This window comes from Ictidomys tridecemlineatus, chromosome 7 (assembly GCF_052094955.1).
Source record: "Ictidomys tridecemlineatus isolate mIctTri1 chromosome 7, mIctTri1.hap1, whole genome shotgun sequence".
Taxonomy (NCBI): Eukaryota; Metazoa; Chordata; class Mammalia; order Rodentia; family Sciuridae; genus Ictidomys; species Ictidomys tridecemlineatus.
The window spans coordinates 36,147,093-36,172,358 of record NC_135483.1 but is presented as its reverse complement, the minus strand read 5'-3'; the positions used below and the strand labels follow the sequence as shown (position 1 = coordinate 36,172,358).

At 32.3% G+C, this 25,266-nt stretch overlaps 1 protein-coding gene across 10 annotated transcripts in view; it reads left to right on the top strand.

Moving 5' to 3' along the window:
- Vps13b (vacuolar protein sorting 13 homolog B) overlaps positions 1-25,266 on the top strand; it is a 677,770-nt gene that overhangs the window by 355,803 nt on the left and 296,701 nt on the right. For 4 of the 10 annotated variants that reach the window (XM_078016874.1, XM_078016869.1, XM_078016870.1 and 1 more), the window contains 5 exons: positions 13,711-13,773; positions 16,346-16,517; positions 17,056-17,170; positions 19,466-19,607; positions 21,951-22,359. In XM_078016874.1, the coding sequence (XP_077873000.1) occupies positions 13,711-13,773; positions 16,346-16,517; positions 17,056-17,170; positions 19,466-19,607; positions 21,951-22,359 (901 nt within the window). Of the gene's footprint in view, positions 1-13,710; positions 13,774-16,345; positions 16,518-17,055; positions 17,171-18,802; positions 18,912-19,465; positions 19,608-21,950; positions 22,360-25,266 lie in introns of those variants that run through there. The other 6 variants (XR_013423897.1, XR_005737781.2, XM_078016872.1 and 3 more) reach the window with 6 other exon arrangements.

Below are 25,266 nucleotides of genomic sequence, written 5' to 3'. Positions count from 1 at the left end.
TCTATGGGACTTCTGTGAACCTTATACCATGGAATTATCCCTACAGTACAATTTTACTTTTGCTTTTGCAAAGGCCCTCCAGATTTACAAAACGAAGGCCAGTTTTTAGGTTCTGTTATCAATAAAGGCTTGCCTTATTGATAAAGGATGTCCCACACTACAAGTAATACACTCTGTGATTTTAGTAATTTAAGAATGGCATCATATCTCTACTTTCATCTTGCTCTGTGCATATGGAAGTCATCCATGACACTGCTTTAGGCTGATGAAGCCTATTGTCTCATACCTCTTTTGCCAAAAAGGCAGCTCTTTTGGCTCTGGGCTGTATGCAAAGGACTTTCTTGTTCTAGGACATATATGCAGCCCCTGAATGAGCCTCAGAATGCCAGGCTCAACCTTATCTAAGCTTGCCACTTCTACTTTATACCATAGACTCAACACCCTCTTGTCACCCTAGTGACATTTCTGACACCTTAGGATTTATCTCTAAATTTTATTTCAAGTTTGGCTATGGTATTCATTGGAAAAAGGATGAGACTCTCAAATTGGGAAATTTTAAAGAGTTAAATAAAAGGTGTTAACTGGGAGGAGAAACCCCAGAATATGGTATAATACTAACTAGTTAATATTGAAAGAACACTGATAGGCTTAAATGGCAACAGGAAGCAATTATGAGAATGGGAAATAAATACCCTTACTCTATTCTCTTCTCTCCTTCCTATTTCCTTCCATATTCCCCTTTGACTGGAACCAGTTAAAAACCAGAGGAAAAGGCAGTGCATCTCTATTGTTCATATAGATTAGCCTTTTAAATCATAGAGGATGGTGGCACATGCAGAGCAGATTTAGAGGGCCAAAGAAAATATACATGACAATTCCATGTATTTAAACAAAATAGCATGGTGTTTTATTCAGAATTTTTACATTTTTATAGAATAAACAAGAAGTGTTCATTTCAGTTTAGTCTCAATGTTAAATTTTTTTGACATTCAATGTCAGTCTTTGAATCGCTTTGCCTTATACAATGTTATATTAGATCTCAAAACAATTGATTAACTTTTTTGATGATTTGGGGGGGGCGGGTAGGACTAGGGATTTTAACCTCAAGGAACTTTACCACTAAAATACATCCCAACCCTTTTTAAATTTTTTAATGTGTTGCTGAGGATCCCACCCAGCGCCTAGCACATGATAGAGGAGCGCTGTACTACTGAGCCACAATCCCAGCCCTGCCCCAGCCCTTTTTGTTGTTTTTGTTAGACAGGGTCTTATCATGTTGCTGAAGCTGACCTTGAATTTGTGAGCCTCCTGCCTTCTAAGCTATTGGAATTATAAGCATGTGCCACTGTGTCTGGACTTTTTTTTTTTGTACTAGAGATTGAACTCATAGGAGGAGTACCACTGGCTACATCCTTTTTTACTTTTTGATTTTTAAAAAAATTTTGATACATCATCTTGCTAAGTTTCCTGGTCCTCGCTAAATTGCTGAGGCTGGCCTTATACTTGGGATATTACTACTTCAGCTTCCCAAATTGCTGGGTTTACGGGTGTATACCACCTCAGGCTGGTGATATTTTTATAACTGTGAAATACATATGACTGAAAATATCCCATTATAATAACAGTTCAGTGGCATTAAGTACATTCACAGTGTTGTGTAACCATAACTACTCTGCATCTCCAGAACTTTTCCATCATTCCTCCCAGAAGTTCTCTACTCGTCAAAGAACAGTTTCTCAGCCCCTTCTTTCCTTATCTCTGGTAACCTCTGTTCTTCTTTGTGTTTCTATGAATTTGCCATTTCGAGTTACTTCATATAAGAGGAACCATATAGTGGTTCCTTTTCGTCCAGTGTAATGTTTTTAAGATTTCACCATGTTGTAGTATGTATCAGAATTTCATCCATTAAGAAATTATACCCCATTTGATTCAAATATATGATATGTCAAGATCATTGTACTGTCATGTGTAACTAATATTAAAAAATGCAAAAAAAGAATTTTATCCATTATATATATTAGTTTTATATATATTATAAATGTAGTGTGAAATGTATTATTATTATATACATTATAAATGTTATATATCATTATATATATTATATATATTCTAATTAGTTACACATGACAGTGGAATGCACTTTGACATATCATACATAAATGGTTCTTCTGGTTGCACATGATATACAGTCACACTAGTCATGTAATCCTATATGCACGTAGGGTAATAATGTCCAATTCATTCTACTATCCTTCCTACCCTCAGACCCCCTCCCCTCCCTTCACTTCCCTCTGCCTAATGCAAACTAACTCTCTTCTTCCCTAGCCAACCCCCTTATTGTGAATTTGCATCTGCATATCAGAGAAAACATTCAACTTTTAGTTTGTGAAGATTGGCTTATTTCGCTTAGCATGATATTCTCCAGCTTCATCCATTTACCAGCAAATGCCATCATTTCATTCTTCTTTAAGGCTTAGTAATATTCTATTGTGTTTATATACCACATTTCTTTATCCATTCATCTCTTGAAGGATATCTAGGCTGGTTCCATAGTTTGGCTTTTGTGAATTGAGCTGCTATAAACATTGATATGGTGTCATTGTAGTATGCTGATTTTATGTCATTTAGGTATAAACTGAGGAGTGGGATAGCTGGGCTAAATGGTGGTTCCATTTTAAGTTTCCTGAGGAATCTCCATACCACTTTCTATAATGGTTGCACAAATTTGCAGTTCTACCAGCAATGTATGAGTATACCTTTTTCCTCACATTCTCACCAGCATTTATTGTTGCTTATATTCTTTATAATTGCCATTCTTTATAATTGAAAAGTAGGCCCAAATCTTCACCATGTTGGTTTAGGATCTGACTTTCTTAACAAGACCCCTAAAACATAAGAAGTAAAATCAAGAATCGATAAATGGGATAGATTCAAACTAACAGGCTTCCTCTCCACAAAAGAAATAATCAATGACATGAAGAGAGAGCCTACAGAATGGGAAAAAATCTTTACCATATTGCCTCACATAGAGCATTAATCTCCAGGATATATAATGAACTCAAAAACAAATAACCTAATAAATAAATGGGCTAAGGAACTGAACAACATTTCACAGAAGAAGAAATATAGTTGATCAACAAATGTATGAAAACATGTTCAACATCTCTACCAATTTAAAGAAATGCAAATCAAAACTACTCTAAGAATTTCATTCATTTTATGACTGATTAACACTCCCGTGTATATAGCATTTTTAGTTTAACCCTTTGTCTCTTGACGAATAGGTAGGTTGTTTCCACATTTGGATTTGAACACTGTGGTACACGGGTTGATTAGTTTTAGTGAAATCATTTTGACTTCTGCATTTTATTTGACTTGTGTCTAACAAACTGTTTTAAAACTAATAGTCTTCAGTTTTTTTTTAACCTAATGATAATTGAGATGTGGAAAAAATAGTAGGGAGAAAATTTTTTAAAAAGTGTTCTTCTAAGTTAGAAAATCAGTATTGAATAAAGTATATTTTAGGTGTCTTTAGGTGCTTTATTTACACCAGTTTTTCTGACTTAGAAGGGCATTTTTCTGTCATCTTCATATGGTTTGCTTATTACTAACATGGATGGTTTAAAATTATAGTAGCACTTATTATATGTGCTGAACACAACAAATGCGTTCAAGTGTATTTCAAAATTTTGGCATAAAATGTGGATACCAAAAGGGAAAATTAGAGTAGTGTGTTTAGTTTCCATAGTAACTTCAAATAAACAAAAAAAATAGTACATTAGTAATTTAATTTCTCAAAGGGGTGTTTCTTTTCTCCTGGCAAGAACTAAATGCTATCTGCTACTTTTCTACTTGATGTTAGACTCTCACTTATCTCAGCCCTAAGAATTGGCTTTCTCTTAATGCAAATCAAAACCACCCTAAGATACCATCTCACTCCAGTAAGATTGGCAGCCATTATGAAGTCCAACAACAAGTGCTGGAGAGGTTGTGGGGAAAAGGGCACTCTTGTTCATTGCTGGTGGGACTGCAAATTGATGCAGCCAATTTGGTAAGCAGTATGGAGATTTCTTGGAAAGCTTGGAATGGAACCACCATTTGACCCAGCTATTCCCCTTCTCGGTCTATTCCCTAAAGACCTAATAAGAGCATGCTACGGGGACACTGCTACATCGATGTTCATAGCAGCACAATTCACGATAGCAAGATTGTGGAACCAACCTAGATGCCCTTCAATAGATGAATGGATAAAAAAAAAATGTGGCATTTATACACAATGGAGTATTACTCTGCATTAAAAAATGAAAAAATCATAGAATTTGGAGGGAAATGGATGGCACTAGAGCAGATTATGCTAAGTGAAACTAGCCAATCCTTAGAAAACAAATGCCAAATGACTTCTTTGATATAAGGGGAGTAACTAAGGACAGGGTAGGGACGAAGAGCTTGAGAAGAAGATTAACATTAAACAGGGATGAGAGGTGGGAGGGAAAGGGAGAGAGAAGGGAAATTGCATGGAAATGGAAGGTGATCCTCAGGGTTATACAAAATTACATATAAGAGGAAATGAGAGGTAAGAGAAGAATAATACAAGTGGAAGAAATGATTTACAGTAGAGTGGGTAGAGAGAGAAGAGGGGAGGGGAGGGGAGGGGAAGGGAGGAGAGAGGAGGGGAGGGGAGGGGGGATAGTAGAGAATAGGATAGACAGCAGAATACATCAGACACTAGAATGGCAATATGTAAATAAATGGAAGTGTAACTGATGTGATACAGCAATCTGTATACGGGGTAAAAATGGGAGTTCATAACCCACTTGAATCAAACTGTGAAATATGATATATTAAGAACTATGTAATGTTTTGAACGACCAACAATAAAAAATAAAAATAAATAAATAAATAAATAAAAAAGAATTGGCTTTCTCAGATTTTGGTAATTTTACAGAGTTTGACATGTGAGCAAAGATCTTTCTCTTAATCTGTCAGTTTACAACTGTATTGTCAGAAGAGATTGTCTGAAAATCTTTTAGATCAGCATTTTCACTTTATGTTCTAGAACATGGAAATAATGAATTGAAGGTACCCAAGGTACAGAGTGGGCCAATTTAGATTAGCACAATTCTAAATTGATGGAATCCATGGTAGAGACTGTGGAATTTGACAACTTGGGATTTTATCTCTGCAATTCAAGATCACATTATTTAACCTTAGCTATATTGTCTATAAAATAGGGGTAATATTGATACTTCTTTCAACATGTTAATTCAACCATTTTCTGAATTTATATTTCTCTAGTACCTTGTGAATACAATATATTTCTTTGTTGATTTTTGTTTTTTAATTTAATTAGGATTTTGCTTCCCTTTGTTATGGGCTAGCTCATTTAGTACTAGGTTTATTCTTCAGTATTTGATATTTGTATTCAGTGGATACTTGATTTGTCTCCTTTGTTTATGTGAATAATTATCTTGATGAACTGAGCTTGCATATATGAAACAAACACAATCTTGGTTGTTATATGTTTTCCTTTTGGTATATTGCTGAAATGTTTGCTAATTGTTTAGGATTTGGGTACCTGTAGTCATGAATGACACTGGCCTTTGACTTTTGTGTCATATAATAGCTTAGTCATATATTGGTATAAAGATCATAATGTCTTCAAAAAATAAGTTGGAAGTTTCCCTTCTTGTTCTATTCTCTTACAAGAGTATACTTTTTATGTAAAAACTCTCATGATCACTATATATTCCCATGATAATCAATAAAATCGCTTTGATTGAAGAGGTTTATTATAACACGTAACTCATATGTGTTATAATAAATAAAGGGTCTTAGTTTAAGTCTTGTTTAGAAATTTTAACTTATAAGATGATGAGAATACATAGAGAATGAAATATTTCAGACTACATGGACAATGGACACTTTATGAAGGGAACACAGGAAAGTGTCTTGATCCTGTTCCCAGTCCCAATTCGGCTATATTCCTAGAAACTGAATTTTATATTATTCATTGAAAAGTAATGCTCAATGAAAAAAATTGAATTGCATTCCAGGGCCTTATGTCAAAACTAGTGAGCATATTTATTATAGATACTAACCATATATAATATATTGTTTTTACAAGTATGACTTTTATATTCCAATTTGCATTTTTTGTCTTAATTTTTTTTATTGTGGGAAAACAAACATGTATTAGTCTGTTACTGTAAATAATACCTGAAACCGCCAACTTGTAAAGAGAAAAAGTTTATTTTGGCCCAGTTTTGGGGGTTTCAGTGTATGATTGGCCTATTTTTCTTCTGCTGTAGGCTCAGAGTCAAACTGCTCACCACATGGCTAGAAATAAGAAAGCAGAAGAGGAAGAGGCTAGGGTCCCAATATTCAGTCACCCCAAATAACTGAAATACCTCCCTTGAGGCCCCACCTCTTCAAGTTCCCAGTACTTCACCTCCCAGTAGCACCAAGCTGGGGACTAAGCCTTTATTTAACACATAGGCTTTGGGGAGGGGTGTATATTCCAGATCCAAACTGTAACAATGCACAACATAACATTTACCATTTCAACATTTTTTATAAAATTCTGTGCCATTAAATACATTTACATTATTGTACATCCATCCACTTTCATAATATTTTCATTGCTCCCCATTGAAATTCTGTATCTATTAATCAGCAAGTTGAAATCTAAATATTAAATTTTCTGATACATAAACACAGATGTTTTTCCATTTATTTCTATCATCTTTAATTTCTTTTATGAACATTTTGTAATTTTCAGTGTACAAACATTTCCCTTTTTTGGTTAGATTTATTTCTGAGTATTTTATTCTTCTAGATGTGATTATGACTAGAATTTTTTTTTATTCACTAATAGTGCATGGAAACAATAGAATATTGTGTTTTGTTTTGGTGTCCTGGAACTTTGCTGAGTTTATTAGTTCTGAAAATTTGTTAGTTTTGTTGAGCTCTTAGATAAGTTTTCTACATATAAGATAATGTAATCTTTCATAAGATATAATTTTACTTTTTCCTTTCCAATTTGGATGCCTTTTTCTTCTTTTTGTTGCCTAATTGTCCTAATGAGAACTTCTAGTGTAGGTTGGATATATTTTCCAATTCATTTAAAACTATTAGGCAATAATTGTAAAGATGAACATAATTTTCTCTCTTGATAATTATCATTATTGGGAAAGGAAACTTCAGCTTTATTTTGGCCTAATCAAATTTTATGCAAATAGCAAAAGACATATTAACAAATGAGCCCATTTTATTTTCATATTAGTTTTATTTTATGCTATCTTTCATCTGAAATAAGCTTTAAGGTAAACATTATAGATTACTAAGATGGGAACATTTCCTTTGGCTCAAAAGTAAAGGTGTCAAATCATGGTTATATTATCTCAATTCTATACTAGATTTGGTATATTAACTTTCTACCTCTGTTTATCACCTATTCTCTTTATTGTCAAAGGGTAACCTCCATTTATTTTAAACTCTGTACAGGGTAGGTTCTAAGCATATTGTTCTGTAGAATATATATGTTAAATGATTTTACAATATCAACTAATATAACGATTAACATAAATTTAGTTTATCATGGCACATGATATAGAGAAATATTTGTTCAGTAAGCCACTACAAATATTTTATATGAATATAACTATATACAAGTTTATATTTTTAGTTTGTTTTTATCATTTTAAACCTAATTATATTTTTTATCAGATCAGGTATCTTAATTTCCTTAGAGTCTAATTTCACTGTTTATTATTTTCTTAACTCTTGGTTATAGAAGATTTTTTCCATATGTCTTATAAATTTTGTGTTGGGTGCTCTTCATCATAGTTCTCATCAGAACTTTATTAGGTTCTTACATAGTGGTTGAATGTCTGTTCCTCAACAAAGTCAAATGTATTTACTTCTGTGCTATCGGTAGCTTTACACCCCTTTACTGTTTATTTCATTACTAGAAGGTTTGTGAAACATCAGGCAGTATGAAATCAAGCCCATCAGCCTATATGGATCCCAAAGTTGAGTTTAAAAATTCTCAGGGGTAACATTTGCTCCCTACTTATATTAAGATAGATTCTGCCATTTTCTTGGGTTTATTCTGTTTTTTTTTTTAATTTCTTAAATTTGACACTTATTAATGTTACACCTTTTTTTAAAAAACAAAGTTAGTAAAAGACATAATCTTTTATCCTTAGAAGAATTTATAATATTTCTAGTGAGGTATGAATATGTGTTATACATATAATAAAAAAGGTGAACTGGGAAATTTAGCCCATAACTAACTGAGTTGCTTTCTAGAGACAATTCTGAATTCTAAAGTGATAGAAAAAAATCTTGTTAATCAAATAGATATTTATGCCATTTTAACAGTTGTCATGGATCCAAAGACCAAATTTTACCAGTATGCCACTGTCCTCAGCTAGGTGAAGTTATCAAAAAGTTTGTTTGGGGGATAGATGATATATAGCTTGGAGGTCAAGTGATTGCATATCATGCATGAGGACCTGGGTTCAGTTCCCAGTACCCCAAGAAAAATTTGCGTTGAGATAGGTATTTGGTAAAGAAAAACACTATATAGATTACATTCGTTAAAAATTTTTATATGTATCTTTACTGACAGAACAGCTCAACAATAGAAATATCATTAAAGCACTAACATTTTCATGATTCTTTTTTATGACAAGTATTTTTTTCTTATTTGAGTCAGAACTATTATTTTAAAATTCTCCTGAATATGGAGGTCTTACTAAAAATGATTCTAGTTTTGAAAACTACATTCTAAAATCTGTGTTAAGTAGAAGTATTTATTTACATGATCCCTAGATAATTTATAATTTATAATTTAAACTGAGTAATTTTTTTCATGCTGACATGTTGATAATGAGCACTGTACTATCCTGCATTTTAGTTTGGGTGGAGGTACAGTAGGAAATATGAGTGGAAGACTAAAGTACTGAGTTTAAAAGCAGTTAATCATTTTTCCAACCCTTGCATTGAAATAGTGAGAGAAAGGTAGTGGAGACCTCAGCAGGCCACTTGTTACTGTTGACTTAAGTACAAACAGTGGTGGAAATGTTTAGCCCTTTGGGAGATTTTGTGATTGAATAAGAATGCTGGAGTTATTTTGATAAGAGTAAGTAGCAATGTGGCCAAAACATATGATCATTCCTGAGCTCTGAAGCAGGCCAAGGATGAATGGCTGAAGTGTTTGTTCTTCCAGATGAATCAAGATAAATCCACCTAGGAAAATAAATTCAATATTTTGGTCAATTTGCAACAAAATGATTAAAAAAAATTGAACTGTTTATTTTAGAACTTGGCCCAAGGAGGTGTTGGAAAAAAGTTTAGCATCTCCATTTCTGGCTCCATCTTCACTATAGATTTGGAAACAGAGCAGAAAATTAATGCAAAAACATGTTTAACAACGCCATACCAAAAGTTATAAATCCAAAATGGAAATTGAAACTGCATGAGGAAGTATAAAAAGTATTTTTCTCAAGAGTATTTACTAAATTTGAAGCCACAGTTTTCTTAGCATTCTTACCAAGTGTACACAGTAATGTTGAAAATTAAGGTGTGCAGTTTTCTATCCTGCAAGTATGATGTTCTTCTCAATGTTGGGAGGATTTAATTTATGCATGCTTCAGCTCTAAAAACCTATCCATAAAGAAAGGCATACTGATCACATTATGTTGTCTTTTATTTAATTTGACTTTGTTAAACAACAACAACAAAAGCATTATTTCCCAGAATTTGTGCTTTTAATTAGATGTTGCTACATACGTAGCCACCCAAAAATCTGATTTTTTTAAATAGCTTCTCAAGTTCTAGAAATTTCAATTGTAGCAGAGTAGGACTACTTATTTTAAAAAAGTGTTTATATGAAACCCTCACAAACTGCAGGTTGTTCTCTTTGTTTGGTAGAATTGGGTCAAGGAGTGACAATGCTGTCTTCAAGTCAGGTTTAACCATAATTTTGTGTCACAGTCAGTCCCAAGGCTCTAATGCTTTGTTGTGCTTGGTGCCAAAGGATTTGTACAGTAAACACTTAATGTCATTCTGTGAAAGTCTTCCCCATTTGGTCTTGACTCCATCTGAGGATTTTGGAAAATTGAATTTTCTTCTGATTGAAAGATGTTGTAAAGCACTGAGGTCAGAGTAAAATCTTGATACAAGAATAAAACATACCCTTTTCTGGATGGTGTCTTTGTGGTAACGAGCACAAGTTTTGTTTGATTTTGTATGAGATTTTATTTTACTTTCTTTCTTTAAGATGTCAGGTTGATGACTTAAGAGATAAGTGACTTCTGGTCTGACAAACTATTGATAAAAATAGTATAATTACTATATTGATTTCTCTGAAAAATTTTTAATGTATTTTTTAGTTGTAGGTGGACACAATGCCTTTATTTTATTGTGGTGCTGAGGATCAAACCCAGGGCCCTGAACTTGTTAGGCGAGCGCTTCTAACTCTGAGCTACAACCCCAGCCCCGATTTCTCTAAAATTTTAGGATTTTTTTTGTTATGCTATCTTAGCATAGGAAATGGATGTTTTGTTTGAGACATTCAGAGCAACAGTGAACTATTAGAGATTAAGAATATAAATACCAAACAGAACTGCATCTGAAGTTGGATGACAAAATGAGAAGTAGGCATATCAAATTGCATAAGAATGTGAGTATCCGTTTTCTTTAGAATTGGTTCTGCTTGGTGCTGATAATTATAGCTGCCAGTTATAAAATGTCTGTTATTTGTAAATATATCATTCACATTCATGTTTGCATTTAATGTTTTTTATTTTTTTAAATTTTAATTTTTTATATATGACATCAGAATACATTACAATTCATATTACATATATAGAGCACAATTTTTCGTATCTCTGGTTATACACAAAGTAGAGTCACATCCTTCATGTCTTCATACATGTACTTAGGGTAATGATGACCATTGCATTCCACCATCTTTCCTACCCCCTGTGGGAGTGGAGGGGGCTCCCTTCCACTCCCTCCCCCTTTGCCCTTTGCCCTATCTAGAGTTCATTTAATCCTTCCATCCTCACCTCCCCCCCCGCAGCATATTATGAATCACCATCCTTAAATCAGAGAAATTATTCGGCATTTAGTTTTTGGGGATTGGATAATTACACTTTGCATTGTATTCTCCAGCTCCATCCATTTACCTACAAATGCCATGATTTTATTCTCTTCTAATTCAGAGTAATATTCCATTGTGTATATATACCACATTTTTTTTTTATTCATTCATCTATGGAAGGGCATCTAGAGTTGGTTGCACAATTTAGGTATTGTGAATTGTGCTGCTATAAACATTGATGTGGCTGTGTCCCTGTAGTATGCTGTTTTTAGGTCTTTTGGGTATAGACCAAGGAGTGGGATAGCTGGGTCAAATGGTGGTTCCATTCCAAGTTTTCCAAGAACTCTCCATACTGCTTTCCAGATTGGCTGCACCAATTTGCAGTCCCATCAGCAATATATGAATGTGTTTTTTTCCCTTCATCCTTGCCAACACTTATTGTTGTTTGTATTCTTGATAGCTGCCATTCTGACTGGAGTGAGATGAAATCTTAGTTTTGATTTGCATTTCTCTAATTACTAGAGATGTTGAAAATTTGTTGATTGATTATATATCATTTTCTGACAAGTGTCTGTTCAGTTCCTTAGCCCATTTATTGATTGGTTATTTGTATTTTTTGTGTTAAGATTTTTGAATTCTTTATATATTCTAGAAATTAGTGCTCTATCTGACTTGCATGTGGTAAGAATTTGTTCTCAATTAGTAGGTTCTCTATTCACCTCACTGATTCTTTCTTTTGCTGAGAAGAAGCTTTTTAGTTTGAGTCCATCCCATTTATTGATTCTTGATATTAATTCTTGCACTATAGGATTCTTATTATGGAAGTTGAGGCCTAATCCAGCATCATGGAGATCTGGGCCTACTTTTTGTTCTAATAGATGCAGTATCTCTAGTTTAATTCCTAGGTGTTTGATCCTCTTTGAGTTTTGCACATGGTGAGAGATAGGAGTTTAATTTCATTTTATTGCATATGGATTTCCAATTTTCCCAGCACCATTTGTTGAAGAGGCTATCTTTTCTCCAAAGTATGTTTTTGGCACCTTTGTCAAATATATGGTAACTATAATTATGTGGGTTAGTCTCTTTGTCCTCTATTCTGTATCATTGGTCTGCCAGTCTGTTTTGGTGCCAATACCATGCTGTTTTTGTTACTATTGCTCTGTAGATAGTTTAATGTCTGCTATAGTAATGCCACCTGCTTCCCTCTTCCTGCTAAGGATTTCTTTAGCTATTCTGGGTCTCTTATTTTTCCACATGAATCTCATGACTGCTTTTTCTATTTCTATATAGAATGTCATTGGGATTATGATTGGGATTGCATTGAATCTGTATAGTGCTTTTTGGTAGTATGACCATTTTGATAATATTAATTCTGCCTATCCAAGAACAAGGGAGGTCTTTCCATCCTCTAAGGTCTTCTTTAGTTTCTTTCTTTAGTGTTCTGTAGCTTTCATTGCAGAGGTCTTTCACCTCTTTTGTTAAGTTGATTCCCAAGTATTTAATTAATGTATTTATTTATGATGCTATTGTAAATGGGGGTAGTTTTCCTTGTTTACAGTTCTTATCTTTAAATCTATTGATCTGATGGATTATATTTATTGATTTCCATATGTTGAGCCAACCTTACATTCCTGGAATGAACACATATATTTTTGATATGTTTTTGTATTCAATTTACCAGAATTTTATTAATAATTTTTGCATCTATATTCATTAAAGATATTGGTCTGAAGTTTTCTCTTTTTTTTGCTGTGTCTTTGCCTGGTTTTGGAATCTGGCTGATGTTAGCCTCATAGAATGAATTTGGAAGTCCTCCCTCTTTTTCTATTTCTTGAAATAAATTGAAAAGTATTGATATTAGTTATTCTTTAAAGGTCTTGTAGAACTCAGCTGTGTATCCATCCAGCCCTGGGCTTTTCTTGGTTGGTAGGCTTTTGATGGCTTCTTCTATTTCGTTGCTTGAAATTGATCTGTTTAAATTGTGCATATCATCCTGATTCAGTTTGGTCAAAACATATGACTCTAGAAATTTGTCAATGCCTTTGATATTTTCTATTTTATTGGAGTACAAGTTTTCAAAATAATTTCTCATTATCTTCTGTATTTCTGTAGTGTCTATTGTGATATTTCCTTTTTTATCACGTATGTTAGTAATTTGAGTTTTCTCTCTCCTTCTCTTTATTAGCATGGCTAAGGGTCTGTTGATTTTATTTATTTTTTCAAAGAACCAACTTTTTATTTTGAGATGTAATGTTAAGTCATTTATTTGTTGACTTTTTCTTCTTTTAAGGAATGAACTCCGTGCATTGAACTTTTCTCTTAGAACTGCTTTCATAGTGTCCCAGAGATTTTGATATGTTGTATCTGTGTTCTCATTCACCTCTAAATTTTTTTTAATCTCCTCCTTGATGTCTTCTGTAATCCCTTGTTCATTCAGCAGCATATTATTTCGTCTCCAGCTGTTGGAGTGGACTTTATTTCTTATTTTATTGTTGATTTCTAATTTCATTCCATTATGATCTGACAGAATGCAGAGAATTAATTCTTTTTTATATTTGCTGAGGGTTTCTTTTTGGCATAATATATATGTTCTATTTTAGAGATGGGTCCATGTGCTGCTGAGAAGAAAGTGTATTCACTCATTGAAGGATGAAATATTCTATGTAAGTCAGTTTAGTCTAAGTTATTGATTGTATTATTGAGTTCTACAGTTTCTTTGTTCAGCTTTTGTTTGGAAGATCTATCTAGTGGTGAAAGAGCTGTGTTAAAGTCACCCAAAATTATTGTGTTTTGGTCTGTTTGACTCTTGAACTTGGAAGAGTTTTTTTGATGAATGTAGATGCTTCATTGTTTGGGGAATATATATTTATAATTGTTAAGTCTTGTTGTTATATGGTTCCCTTGAGCAGTATGTAGTGTCCTTCTTTATCTCTTTTGATTAACTTTAGCTTGAAGTCTACTTTATTTGATATGCGGATAGAAACCCCTGCTTGCTTCTGCAGTCCATGTGAGTGGAATGATTTTTCCCAGTCTTTAACTTCAATCTGGGGATGTCTTTTCCTATAAGATTAGTCTCTTGGAGGCAGCATATTGTTGGGTCTTTTTTTTTTTAATCCAATTTGCTAATCTATGTCTTTTGTGTTTTTTAAATATTTTATTTTTTATAGTTGGACACAATATCTTTATTTTATTTATTCTTTCAATGTGGTGCTAGGGATCGAACCCAGTGCCTCGAATGTGCTAGGCAAATACTCTGCAGCTGAGCTAAAACCCAGCCCCTAGTATATGTCTTTTGACTGGTGAGTTTAGGCCATTAACATTCAGGGTTATTATTGAGACATGATTTGTGTTCCCATCCATTTTTATTTATTTTTGTAGCTCACTTTGATGTTGGGCTTCTTGACGTTGCTGGTGTCCCCAAATGTGTGCCACTTTAACTAAAGTTGGTGGCAGCAATAGCCAAGGTAACTCTTGATAATAGTGGAAGTGCCCCAAGATGGATGGAATGTCTTATAGAGATGGGCCTGAAAGGTGGGCCTTACACTGTCTTTTGAAAGTCTGCTCTCAGATTCAGCTTCTTCCAGCCCTGTCTGTGGTCAAAAGGTAGGGGCTACTGCGTGAGGAAGGTTATGATGATGTCTGTAGTGTCCCAAGATGGAAGTGGGTTAAGTTTGGGTTCCAAGGTGGGGTTAGTCGTGGCAAACCCAAACTTGCCCTGGGCCTGGGGTCCCACATATGCCTGAGTGGGCAGAGCTGGGCTGAGCCTGAGCTCCCGCAATGGTCTGCTGGTCAGAAGAGGGCGTCTGGTGCCAGAGCCTGAGTTCTAGTGGGTGTCTGCCCATGGCAGGATGGACCCTGCATTTAATCTTAACTGTAAGAGATTTTGTGTCATTGTAAAAACCATTTTACAAAGGAGGTGATGGACTCTGAGAAATTGAATTTTTGGTCTAAAATTACACAGCTTGTTTCTGAAGTTCTTAACCTAATAAATTATATTGCCTGCCAAACTAAATTTAATAAAGTATATATAACTAAAATTTAAATACATAAACATGTATGTATTTTAAATAGGCAATAAGCAGGTTATATGTGATTAGTTCTCAGAGTATATGGGTTTGGGCTTCCAAATTTTATTTGAAGTTTCAAGTGAATAGCAAAGTTTGGGATTTCAAAACTTGAAAAACTGTATAGCTAATCCTAAAAGAACAAAACATATCAGTTTGTGATCACTGCCTCTAGCGCCATCTTTTTCTTCATTTGAAACTGAAGTTATTCAACTCCAGTTTAACTTTAAATTAAAAAGGGTTTTCTACCCCACCCTGTGAGCTTCTAAGAGCTGCTGAAAAGACCAAAAAGAAATCAATCAGCCTTCAGTGGCAAGTTTGTAAGCACCCAACTTAGAACCTGATATATATGCAATATTAAGAATATATGTATTGAATTGAAAAAGCTCATGCTTTATTCTTCTATATTTTAATCATTTAAAACATTTCAAAAATCTGTTGTCCAATCTACTAATTTTAGTGTCTCCTCATACTAAAATATGTAATATATGATGAATGTTTTGTTGTTTCTTAGACTGTGCTAATGACTTTGTTATGATGGTTCTGGATTCATTCATAAATACTCTGCATAAGAGGTCAATAGATTTTCACTGTAAAGGGTGAAATAGTAAGCATTCTAGGCTTTATGGATCATGTTATCTTTGTAGCAACTTCTGAGCTCTGCTCTAAAGCAACCATGTAAATAAATGAATAGATGTGTCTGTGATCTAATAAAACGTCATTCTCCAAAACAGCTGGATTTTGCCAGTGTCTCTTTAGATGTCCAGTTTGTATATACCAATGTGAAATGTAAAGTAGAAAATGTTAATATTGAACATGAGGTACTAATATTTATGTTTGCTTCTTTTACAGAGGTTTGTATGGTCAGCGAACTAGTAGATAGATCTCAGTGCTTCCATAGACCTTTGCTCTCTCTAAGAAAATAATTGTTGATATGATCCTAACTACTTCTGGATCTTATATATCTTTAAAGAAAACTGGAACATCGTGCCTATATATTGTAACTATAAAAACAAGTACTTTATATGCTTAACATTATTAGCCTTAATATTTATATGATTACCATTAGCATGATGTAGAAGAGTTACAAATAATAATGTAAAATTATAAATTTTGTTTGTAGTTATTTTTGTTACAGAATTTTTTGTTTGTTTGTTTTTCTTTACCTCAGGGAGATTCTATTCAGGCAGGTGATGATTCACCATTCTCAGATTCTGTTACCTTGGAACAAACTACTAGTAACATTGGTGGATCGAATGGACGGGTTAGTCTCTGGATGCAGTGGGTACTCCCCAAAATTACAATAAAGCTCTTTGCCCCAGATCCTGAAAACAAAGGCACAGGTATAGGATTGTTTTTCTTCTCTATTAAAAGCATCAATTATGAAGAACTTTTTTTAAGTAGAATTAAATTTTATTATTATCATTTATAATTAAGTAAACATTAGGTATAATTTAAGTGATTTCTATTATTAATTTTACAATTATGTCAATATTTAAGGTTTATGTGCATATATTCTCTTTGACTGTGTAATACCTACATTTTGCTTGTTAATATTAAAATTTATCCTAACTGCCATGAGGCCGTTTTACCATTGGTCATATTGATGCATTATATCATTATTTATATGTATTACAAATATCATTAACTGGTCTCAGATTTAGCACTTCAAATATTAATTGGAATTTCTCCTGTCTTGAGATAGATGTCTTATCTTAATTGTAAGGCCTGTGTTAATATTAATTTTGCATATATATTGAAACTTGGGTAGTCTCAGTGTCTCTGTAGATGTCCAGTTTGCATATACCAATGTTAAATGTAAAGTAGAAAATGTTAATATTGAACATGAGGTACTGGTATTTATGTTTGCTTCTTTTACAGAGGTTTGTATGGTCAGTGAACTAGAAGATCTCAGTGCTTCCATAGACGTGCAGGATGTATATACCAAAGTGAAATGTAAAATAGAGAGTTTCAATATTGATCACTATAGAAGCAGGTAAATGATAATTAATATAGGAAAACTGTATTTTCTTTGAACAAAGTCACTTTAAGAATTTTTCTTAGTTTGACTTGTTATTTTTTAAAATTACTATACATGTTCCCATTAAGGGTTCTTAACAGATAAGCTGATTTTACTTAGTACTCATTCATTTATGTGCTGTAATAAGACTTTGTTTTGTAAGCTAACCCATCTGTTCATAAATATTCTCATAGCCATATTATATGAAATAACCTGATTATACTAAGAATCTCACACAGTTTTATTAAGTGTGTTATATATTTTCTGAGATGCCTGGAATACTTTGATGACTCTGGTTTTTTGCTGTATTCTTTTATTCATTCTGTATATAATCTGCCCTGAGATGGAGCAATTACTCATGTCTGTTTTGAAGACATCTTATATTGCAAACCATTCATATACATGTGGTAGATATTTCTAAAATCATACTGTTCCTTCCCTAATAAATTTTCATGTAAAGTTAGATTATATGCAAATATGATTTCTTTGGAATACTAAATAATGATGACAAAAAAGTTAATTTCTACTTAGTTGCCACAAAGCTGTAAAAACAGTTTTGTCATTAGATTTTCCCAAATATTAATGCAAATCCTTTTTGTATTTCTGGCTTTACAACTCAACTCTAAATTTTTATTTTTTTTAAGAAATAGAATTCATATCACATAAAACTCACAAATGCTTTTCTAAAATATTTTAAATAACATTATATTTTCTGTTAATAGTATTTTCTTTTAGAAAAGTACATTAATAGTATTTTCTTTTAGAAAAGTACATTAAAGTCCATTTATTTCAGAATTCAGAATATGGATTCATTCAACAATTTTTTTATGTTTGCCTGCAGGAACATGTTTTTCTGTACGTGTATTGATCCACTGCATATCCTAATAACAGTCTTTTGTTTAAAGTTTCTAATTCTTCATTGAAAGCATTTGAATTCTTACCTGTTATTATATATATCATTTTGCTTATATCATTATCAAATCTGTCACAACTGAAAAATTGTAAAATATTTCACTGGTTATATATTAGAACCTGTTATAATATTATCCTATTAAATAATATGAAAATTATTTTTATCACATTAACAATAAATCATTAATTGGCTTTTGATGTTTAATTATTTTCTCTTCAGTGATATATATCTATATTAAAATGATCTTCAAAAATTATATTTCAGTGTAATTTTTGAGCAATATAATTTCTTAATGAACAATTATTATAGTTTATCTGATTTATAGTCATAGTTAAGTGTATATAAATTTTATATATTTAGGTAATTTATTTATTCTTTAAATCCATATGTTTATTGAGTGTGTGTTATGTACCAAGCTCTATGCTAAGGACTGAGGATATTCTACTTGATAGAAATAGACATAGATTTCTCCCTTGTGGACCATATGTACTCTTGTGGATGAGATTCGAATTCATAATCAACCAAACAAATGAATAATTTACTGTTAAAGAATAAATACAGAATTATCATGATGTGATGCTAATTTGTAAATGGTTTTATTGAATGCATTGTTATATTCATAGAGTCAACTTAGTGTAGTATTGTTTACTTTTGAACTTTTGAAATAGTTATATGTGCTCAATTTTTTAACTCAGAAAAATTGAAGAGAACAGATAAGGTGAACTTATGTTTTCCAGGCAAGGGGAAGGTTGGCAGTCAGGACATTTTGAAGGAATATTTCTACAATGCAAAGAAAAATCTGTGGTGAGACTCATTTAGTAATTATAATTTTTGAAAACATTTTAAATTGTTTATTTTTGTTTCATGCAATAGGACTAATGGTTACAAGAATTAAAGCTCAGAGTATATTCTTTTTGACATGTTCCTCCAAAATTACCTCATAAATTTAAAACTATTTATTCTTTTAATCTGCTCATGTTTTGTAATCTTCTTCTTTTATAGCAATTTAGTAAATTTATCAAAAACACAAAGGTAGGATTCCTATTAATATTTAACTTAAATGAACTATTACATTGACTTTTAGAAGCTTTTCCCTTCGGAAGTGAGTTCATACTGGATTGACTTTTACTGTAAACTTAAAGAAGTAATTGTGGACTAAAAGCAATTATTTTTTGTTTACTTCCATTAACAATACTTTTGCAGAAGATGGTCCGGACAGAGTCCCTACCTAACTGTGGCTCAAACCTAAACTTATGCAAACTTGAGCAGAATTAAAATCTTTACAGATTTTTTTTTTGCTTATGGCTTTTATTGCTTTTTGTCTTTCAACCTACTTTGCTCCTGTCCATCACTTCAAGCCTTGGGGAAGAGTGTTGGTCTTTGGGGCAATGTGGAGGTGTCTTCCTTTCCTGTACTGACAAGCTGAACAGACGCACCTTGTTGGTTCGACCCGTCAGCAAGCAGGACCCTTTCAGTAATTGCTCTGGCTTCTTTCCTTCTGTAAGAAATCATTTTAAAATTTTGATACAGAACTGCCCTTAACAGGAACCCAGAGAAGGAATTGAACTATCCATAAAGTCAACTCTTGATTTTCATTTTTCTCTGTATCATTCACTTTGTTAAATGAACTACAAAGTGTTTTCAAATTATAGATTGGATTTCCACTGTAATCTTTTTCTGAATCAATTATAAATGCTTTTGTCATTCTGGGTTTGTGAAGACAAACTATTTTTACTATCAACCATAAGAAAATCAAAGTCAGATGTTAAATATAATGCTTTCAAATTGTGTACTTATGGAATGATCAAGAGTTGACCAATACTGCTTTGTCATTCCTTTTGTGACTTTGCTGAGATTTCTTTTTTTTTTTATGCCATTGTTTTCTTTTCACTGCTACTTCAAATTACCTAATTTGATGCCCTCTTGAATCTGGAAAAATCTGTGTTCTCATTGACTGAGTAGAAGATGAATGATAGAGTACATACCAGTAACTTTAGGAGTTTAAAACCTTCGTTGTCTACCAGTACAACACATGTGCATATGTTCTCAAACTAATTATTTTAAGTGATATTCTTAAAATGAATAAAATGCATGAAATTTTTAAATATTAGGAGCAGATTTTCAAAACAGTGTATTCTTTTAAGAATTTATTTAATCACTACAAACATTACTAGGTAATTTCTCAGCACATGTGAACTATTTATTTCCTTTTTCCCAAGCTTATTTGAGATTTAAGTCATATATTTTTAACATTATAAAAAATATATAAATAATTTTATTTATATACTTAATGTTTAACAGTTTATTTCCATAATAAAACATATTTTCTGGTTGATTTTGAATTTTCTACCAATCCCTATAATACTAGAAAAAGATGCCTCTGAAATCTGGCTTTCACGTCAGTGGAAGTTCTATTTAGATTTATTTTTCTCTTTGAATGTTCATTAGTGTCAATGAGAAAGAGTTTTACTAATTTTAAATGTATTCAGAAAAAAAATTGAAGATTCCTTTTAAAATTGATCATTTTCTCTGAATTTCTAATGATAAAGCCCCCTTTATTAGACTTTCTTTAATTGTCAGTGTTTTCTAACTTTTCATCTTAAATTGTATTAAATATTATTATTGTATGAAAGGTAATACTTCTATTCTTCCAATTTCAGCTATGTATTTTTTCTATTAAGGAGTTAAATGTGCATTATTTTAACAAAGAACCTTTTCCACATCAATCTTAAACTTATTAAGACTGCTTATATTCAATAGGTTTAAAATATTTTTCCAAATCAAAATATTCATGCACTGAAATACCTTTTTATTCAAGATTGTAATATTACTATGGGTAAAGATTTATTGTGAGTTAAATTATTTAGATTAGTAATGACTACTATCCTTCTCCCTAGAATGCAGTTAGACACCTAGAATAAATGTGTTGCTATGGCCACTGAGGCTACACTACAGCCCTCATCATCTGTTGTTCCTGCTGGCCAGCAACATGATGACTGATCAAACTACTAGTATTCTTTCTTACTTTACTGTGCTCCTTTTTCATTTTGAGTGTAGAGAGCAAAAGAGTGGAAAATCATGGAGTAGAAACAGAAAGTTGGAAACAATGGAAAATGTTCTGAGGGACAGACAGGTTATTTCAGGGGGGAAAAGGAATATATTTCACAATCCCTGAAGGATTAATTTTCAAGTTTGTTTTAATGACCAAATAATTAACTGGAGTACAAAAAGAGAATACATACAAAGATCAATGTTTCCTCACTTAATTGTAAAGTTTAGATTAAAAGCAAAATTTATAGTAATAGCATAACTGCATTCTTTTTTCCTCTCATGATATTATTTGGTTTATAGGTATCAACATGAGAGGAATAGAGTAGAAAAAAGGGAGGTTTAGGAATGATGGGATGACATGGACACAGAAATATCTTGGCTTTGTTGCTTCTCGCTTTTTTCTATTTTTCAAAACATATTCTCTTTCTCCCCTCCCCATTTTAGTTCCTCTCTTAATATCACAAATAAAACAACTTTCTCAGGTGTTTGGAAGTTGTGTGAAATATACTAATTCTCAAGATTTATGTTGCATAATTTGCAAGATAGGAGTCTGTGAACAATTCATTGGTTCAGGAAACAAACAAAAAACTAAGAGGATTCCTGATTTCAGGCCAGTCACTCTGTTAGTCATGGAAGCTTTTACCCCATCTGTAGAATTGATCACTTACATGTTTATGAAGAGCTGTAGGGTCTTACAAAAAAGGCCAAAATACTAAGGTCATTTTCTTCTATCAAACACTTTCCTTTTTTTTTTTTAATGAAGTGTATTGTGGTTTCCTTTTTCTGAAACAGACAACTACAAAACTTCTAGATGGTTCACATCAGCAGCATGGATTTCTCTCTCTGACATACACAAAAGCTGTAACAAAAAATGTTCGCCACAAGTTAACATCAAGAAATGAACGAAGAAGTTTTCATAAGTTATCTGAAGGTTTAATGGATGGTTCCCCTCATTTTCTTCATGAAATTCTTCTTTCAGCCCAAGCCTTTGATGTTGTCCTTTGTTTTCCTTTACTTAATGCCATCACAAGTATATTTCAAGCAAAACTACCAAGGTCCCAAAAAGAGAAAAGAAAATCTCCTGGTCAGCCCATGAGGACCCATACGCTGACTTCACGCAGTTTGCCTTTGATTTATATCAATTCAAGTGTAATCAGAATTTTTGTTCCAAAAACGGAAGAAATGAAGTCAACTATTGAAGGTATTGTGTTCTGATTTTTTTTTGAATTTACATATTTTTATTCTAGAGACATTAGTTTTCTGTGTTTTGTTTCAACATGGGCAGCTGGTTATACTTTACAGTTTGGTGTATTTTAGAAAGAGTAAATATATTATAGTCATTCTATAGCTCTATCTTTTGAAGTTATATCAGAATACTGATTAAGTATCTGCCTCCATTAATTACTAAAGTAAGAAATATGAGATTTTTTTTTTTCCTCCAGGGCTGCTATACACTTTCTGGTCATTTGTTATGTGAAATTCAAATCTTGAGTTTTATACATCTAAGTTAACTAAAATTTTGCTTAAAAACAAGATAATTTTTCTAATAATGATGAGATGTATAAAAATTCTTATTTAAATATCTATTTGATTACTGAGAATGGGAAAAATATTAGTCAATGTGTAAGGTCCCTCTGGCTTTGTGAAGCTTCTCAGTGTCATGAAATTACTGCCTTAAACTAAAGTGAATTGATAATCCCACTGTCTCCATCCACAAGAGTATTTTAAAGCATTTAGTTTCCTTTTTGCTATTTTTTAAAAAATGGAGAACTTGAAGGATTTTGAGAATCATTTTAGCACAATGCTTAGTGGTATGAACGTTGAAGTTATACAGAATTGAGTTCAAATCTCAACTTTACCAGTTATAATTTTGACGGTCTTGAGCAAAACTATTATCCTCATTAGTAAAATAGTGATAGTAGTATGTAACTTGATAGTAAATTGTATTAATAAGCTTACTTTAAAATGATGAAAACATGAGCCGGTAAGTATAGTACTAATCCCATAGTATGTTCTCAATAAATCGGAGTGTTTTCATCAGAAGGTTGTCTTCCTTTTTAAAAAATAGAAATGTAGAAGAATTTCACAACCACATTTACCTCATTGGCCACACTCAAGGTTCAGATAACAATCTTTTTTATACCTTGGTGGCAGTATGATGTCTCTGTTCTTTCTTGAAGCTTTAACAAAACAGACTGGATAATTTATATATAATAGAAATTTACTTTTCATAGTTCTGAAAGTGTGGAAGTTTGGAAGTCCGGAAGTCCCAAATCAAAATGCCATCCAATTCAGTGTCTGGTGAGGGCTACTCTATTTCTCCAGAAGGTCCCTTATTGCTGGGTCCTCATGTGGCAGAAATTTAGAGGCAAAATGGGAAAAATACAACAAAGCCCCTTTTTTTGAGGATGGAGCCCTCAAGACCTAATTAGTTCCAAAATTCTCACTACTACTATCCCTGTCCTCGTCTTTCTCTTCCTCCTCCCCCTTCCTCTTCCTCCTCCAAAATAAGTTTATGATATTGGATTTTATAGAAAAAAGAATAATTAAAAGTAACTGAAATACAAAAATAAGAATAAGCACACATACACAAACATCTCAAAATCAAAAGAAATATACCTATTTCAAAAAGTTTTTAAACTCAAAGAAATATTTTATATACACACTCGGCTTATCCACAGATTTTTATGCCATTATCATAAACTGAGAAAAATTTAAAAATTAAAATGTAATAGAATAAGTTAGATTATAAGGCCCTGTTTCTTAATGCCTTCATCTTTTACATAATTTTTTAATTTACAACATCTGAATTTTGGAGAGACACATACATTTCAAATCATAGTATATATCCAGCTAATGTGAATATGAGAGAGAAGTGAGAATGGATATTTGAGAGATAGGCACTAGTCTATGCCCCATAAAAATAATAGAAGTCATTTTTATTTTTCTCTTGTAGTTATTAGGTGGAGGAGGAAGACTGTGAATGGTCAGTGATTTGATGAACAACAAAGAGAAATCCCTGGCTTCATACTTTTTCTTCTCAGAATCTAATTGTGTCTCTTTTTCTGTCTACCATGGACAGATGATCTTAATTAGTGAAGGTATCCTGACTAATATTATCAATAATTAAAATTTATTAAAAAATGATTCTTTGCAATTACAAATATGTGCAGAAGTTTTTAGTCTTTAATTATCTGAATTCTAAAGTAAAATTCAATATATCACACTTATAAATTCTTAATACATACTAGTTCCTACTTTTTATATCTATTTTTTTCTTAAACTGGTTATTTTGTCTTAAAACTGGTTACTTTGAGATGTGAAATTACTCTTCTCTGAATTTGCTGTATTGTCAAAGTATTACACAGTTACTTTCATATGTTCAGATAGTTAGTAAAAACATATGAATGGCAAAGAATGAAGAGTCTTTATTGTGCAGTTTCAAGTGATGAAAGAGACAACCTGCTAGCCAGGAAAGTAAATATTGCATGTTCATTGCAGAGGTGATGACGTTTGTGCTTTTTCCTTGTGGTTACCTTTTATTATATGAATATATAATGAATATTTAGAGAATGTAGTTTGAAGTTAGAGGTTTAAAAAAAGAAAAATATACATTTTTTTTTACACACAATAATTCTTTCAGGACCACAGTTTACAAGTTAGAATAACATTTCCTTGTAACCATAGAAGAGACATGGACATAAAAGTTTGCTGAGGTTATCAAGTCATTTTTTGATTTTGCAGCTGAAAATTTGAGCAAAATTAACCATGGAAACAGAAGTAAATATGACTTTAAGTAGAAAATTTATCATTATTTTGATAAAAGATTCTAGGATAGTCCATTAATTAAAAAACTAGAGCATCAGGTTGCAGTATGTGTAGGTATTTTTCATTAAACTAAAATTATAGAAATTTTATATTTAGAGAAAAAAATTATCTCTATTATAAAAATCCTAAATATAATATTTGCAATGATTGACAGTATTGTTATTATTTAGTACTGGGGATTGAACCCAGGAGTATTTAGCCACTGAGCCACACACCTAGCCTTTTTTATTTTTTATTTAGAGACAGGATCTCCCTAAGTTGCTTAAGGCCTTGCTAATTT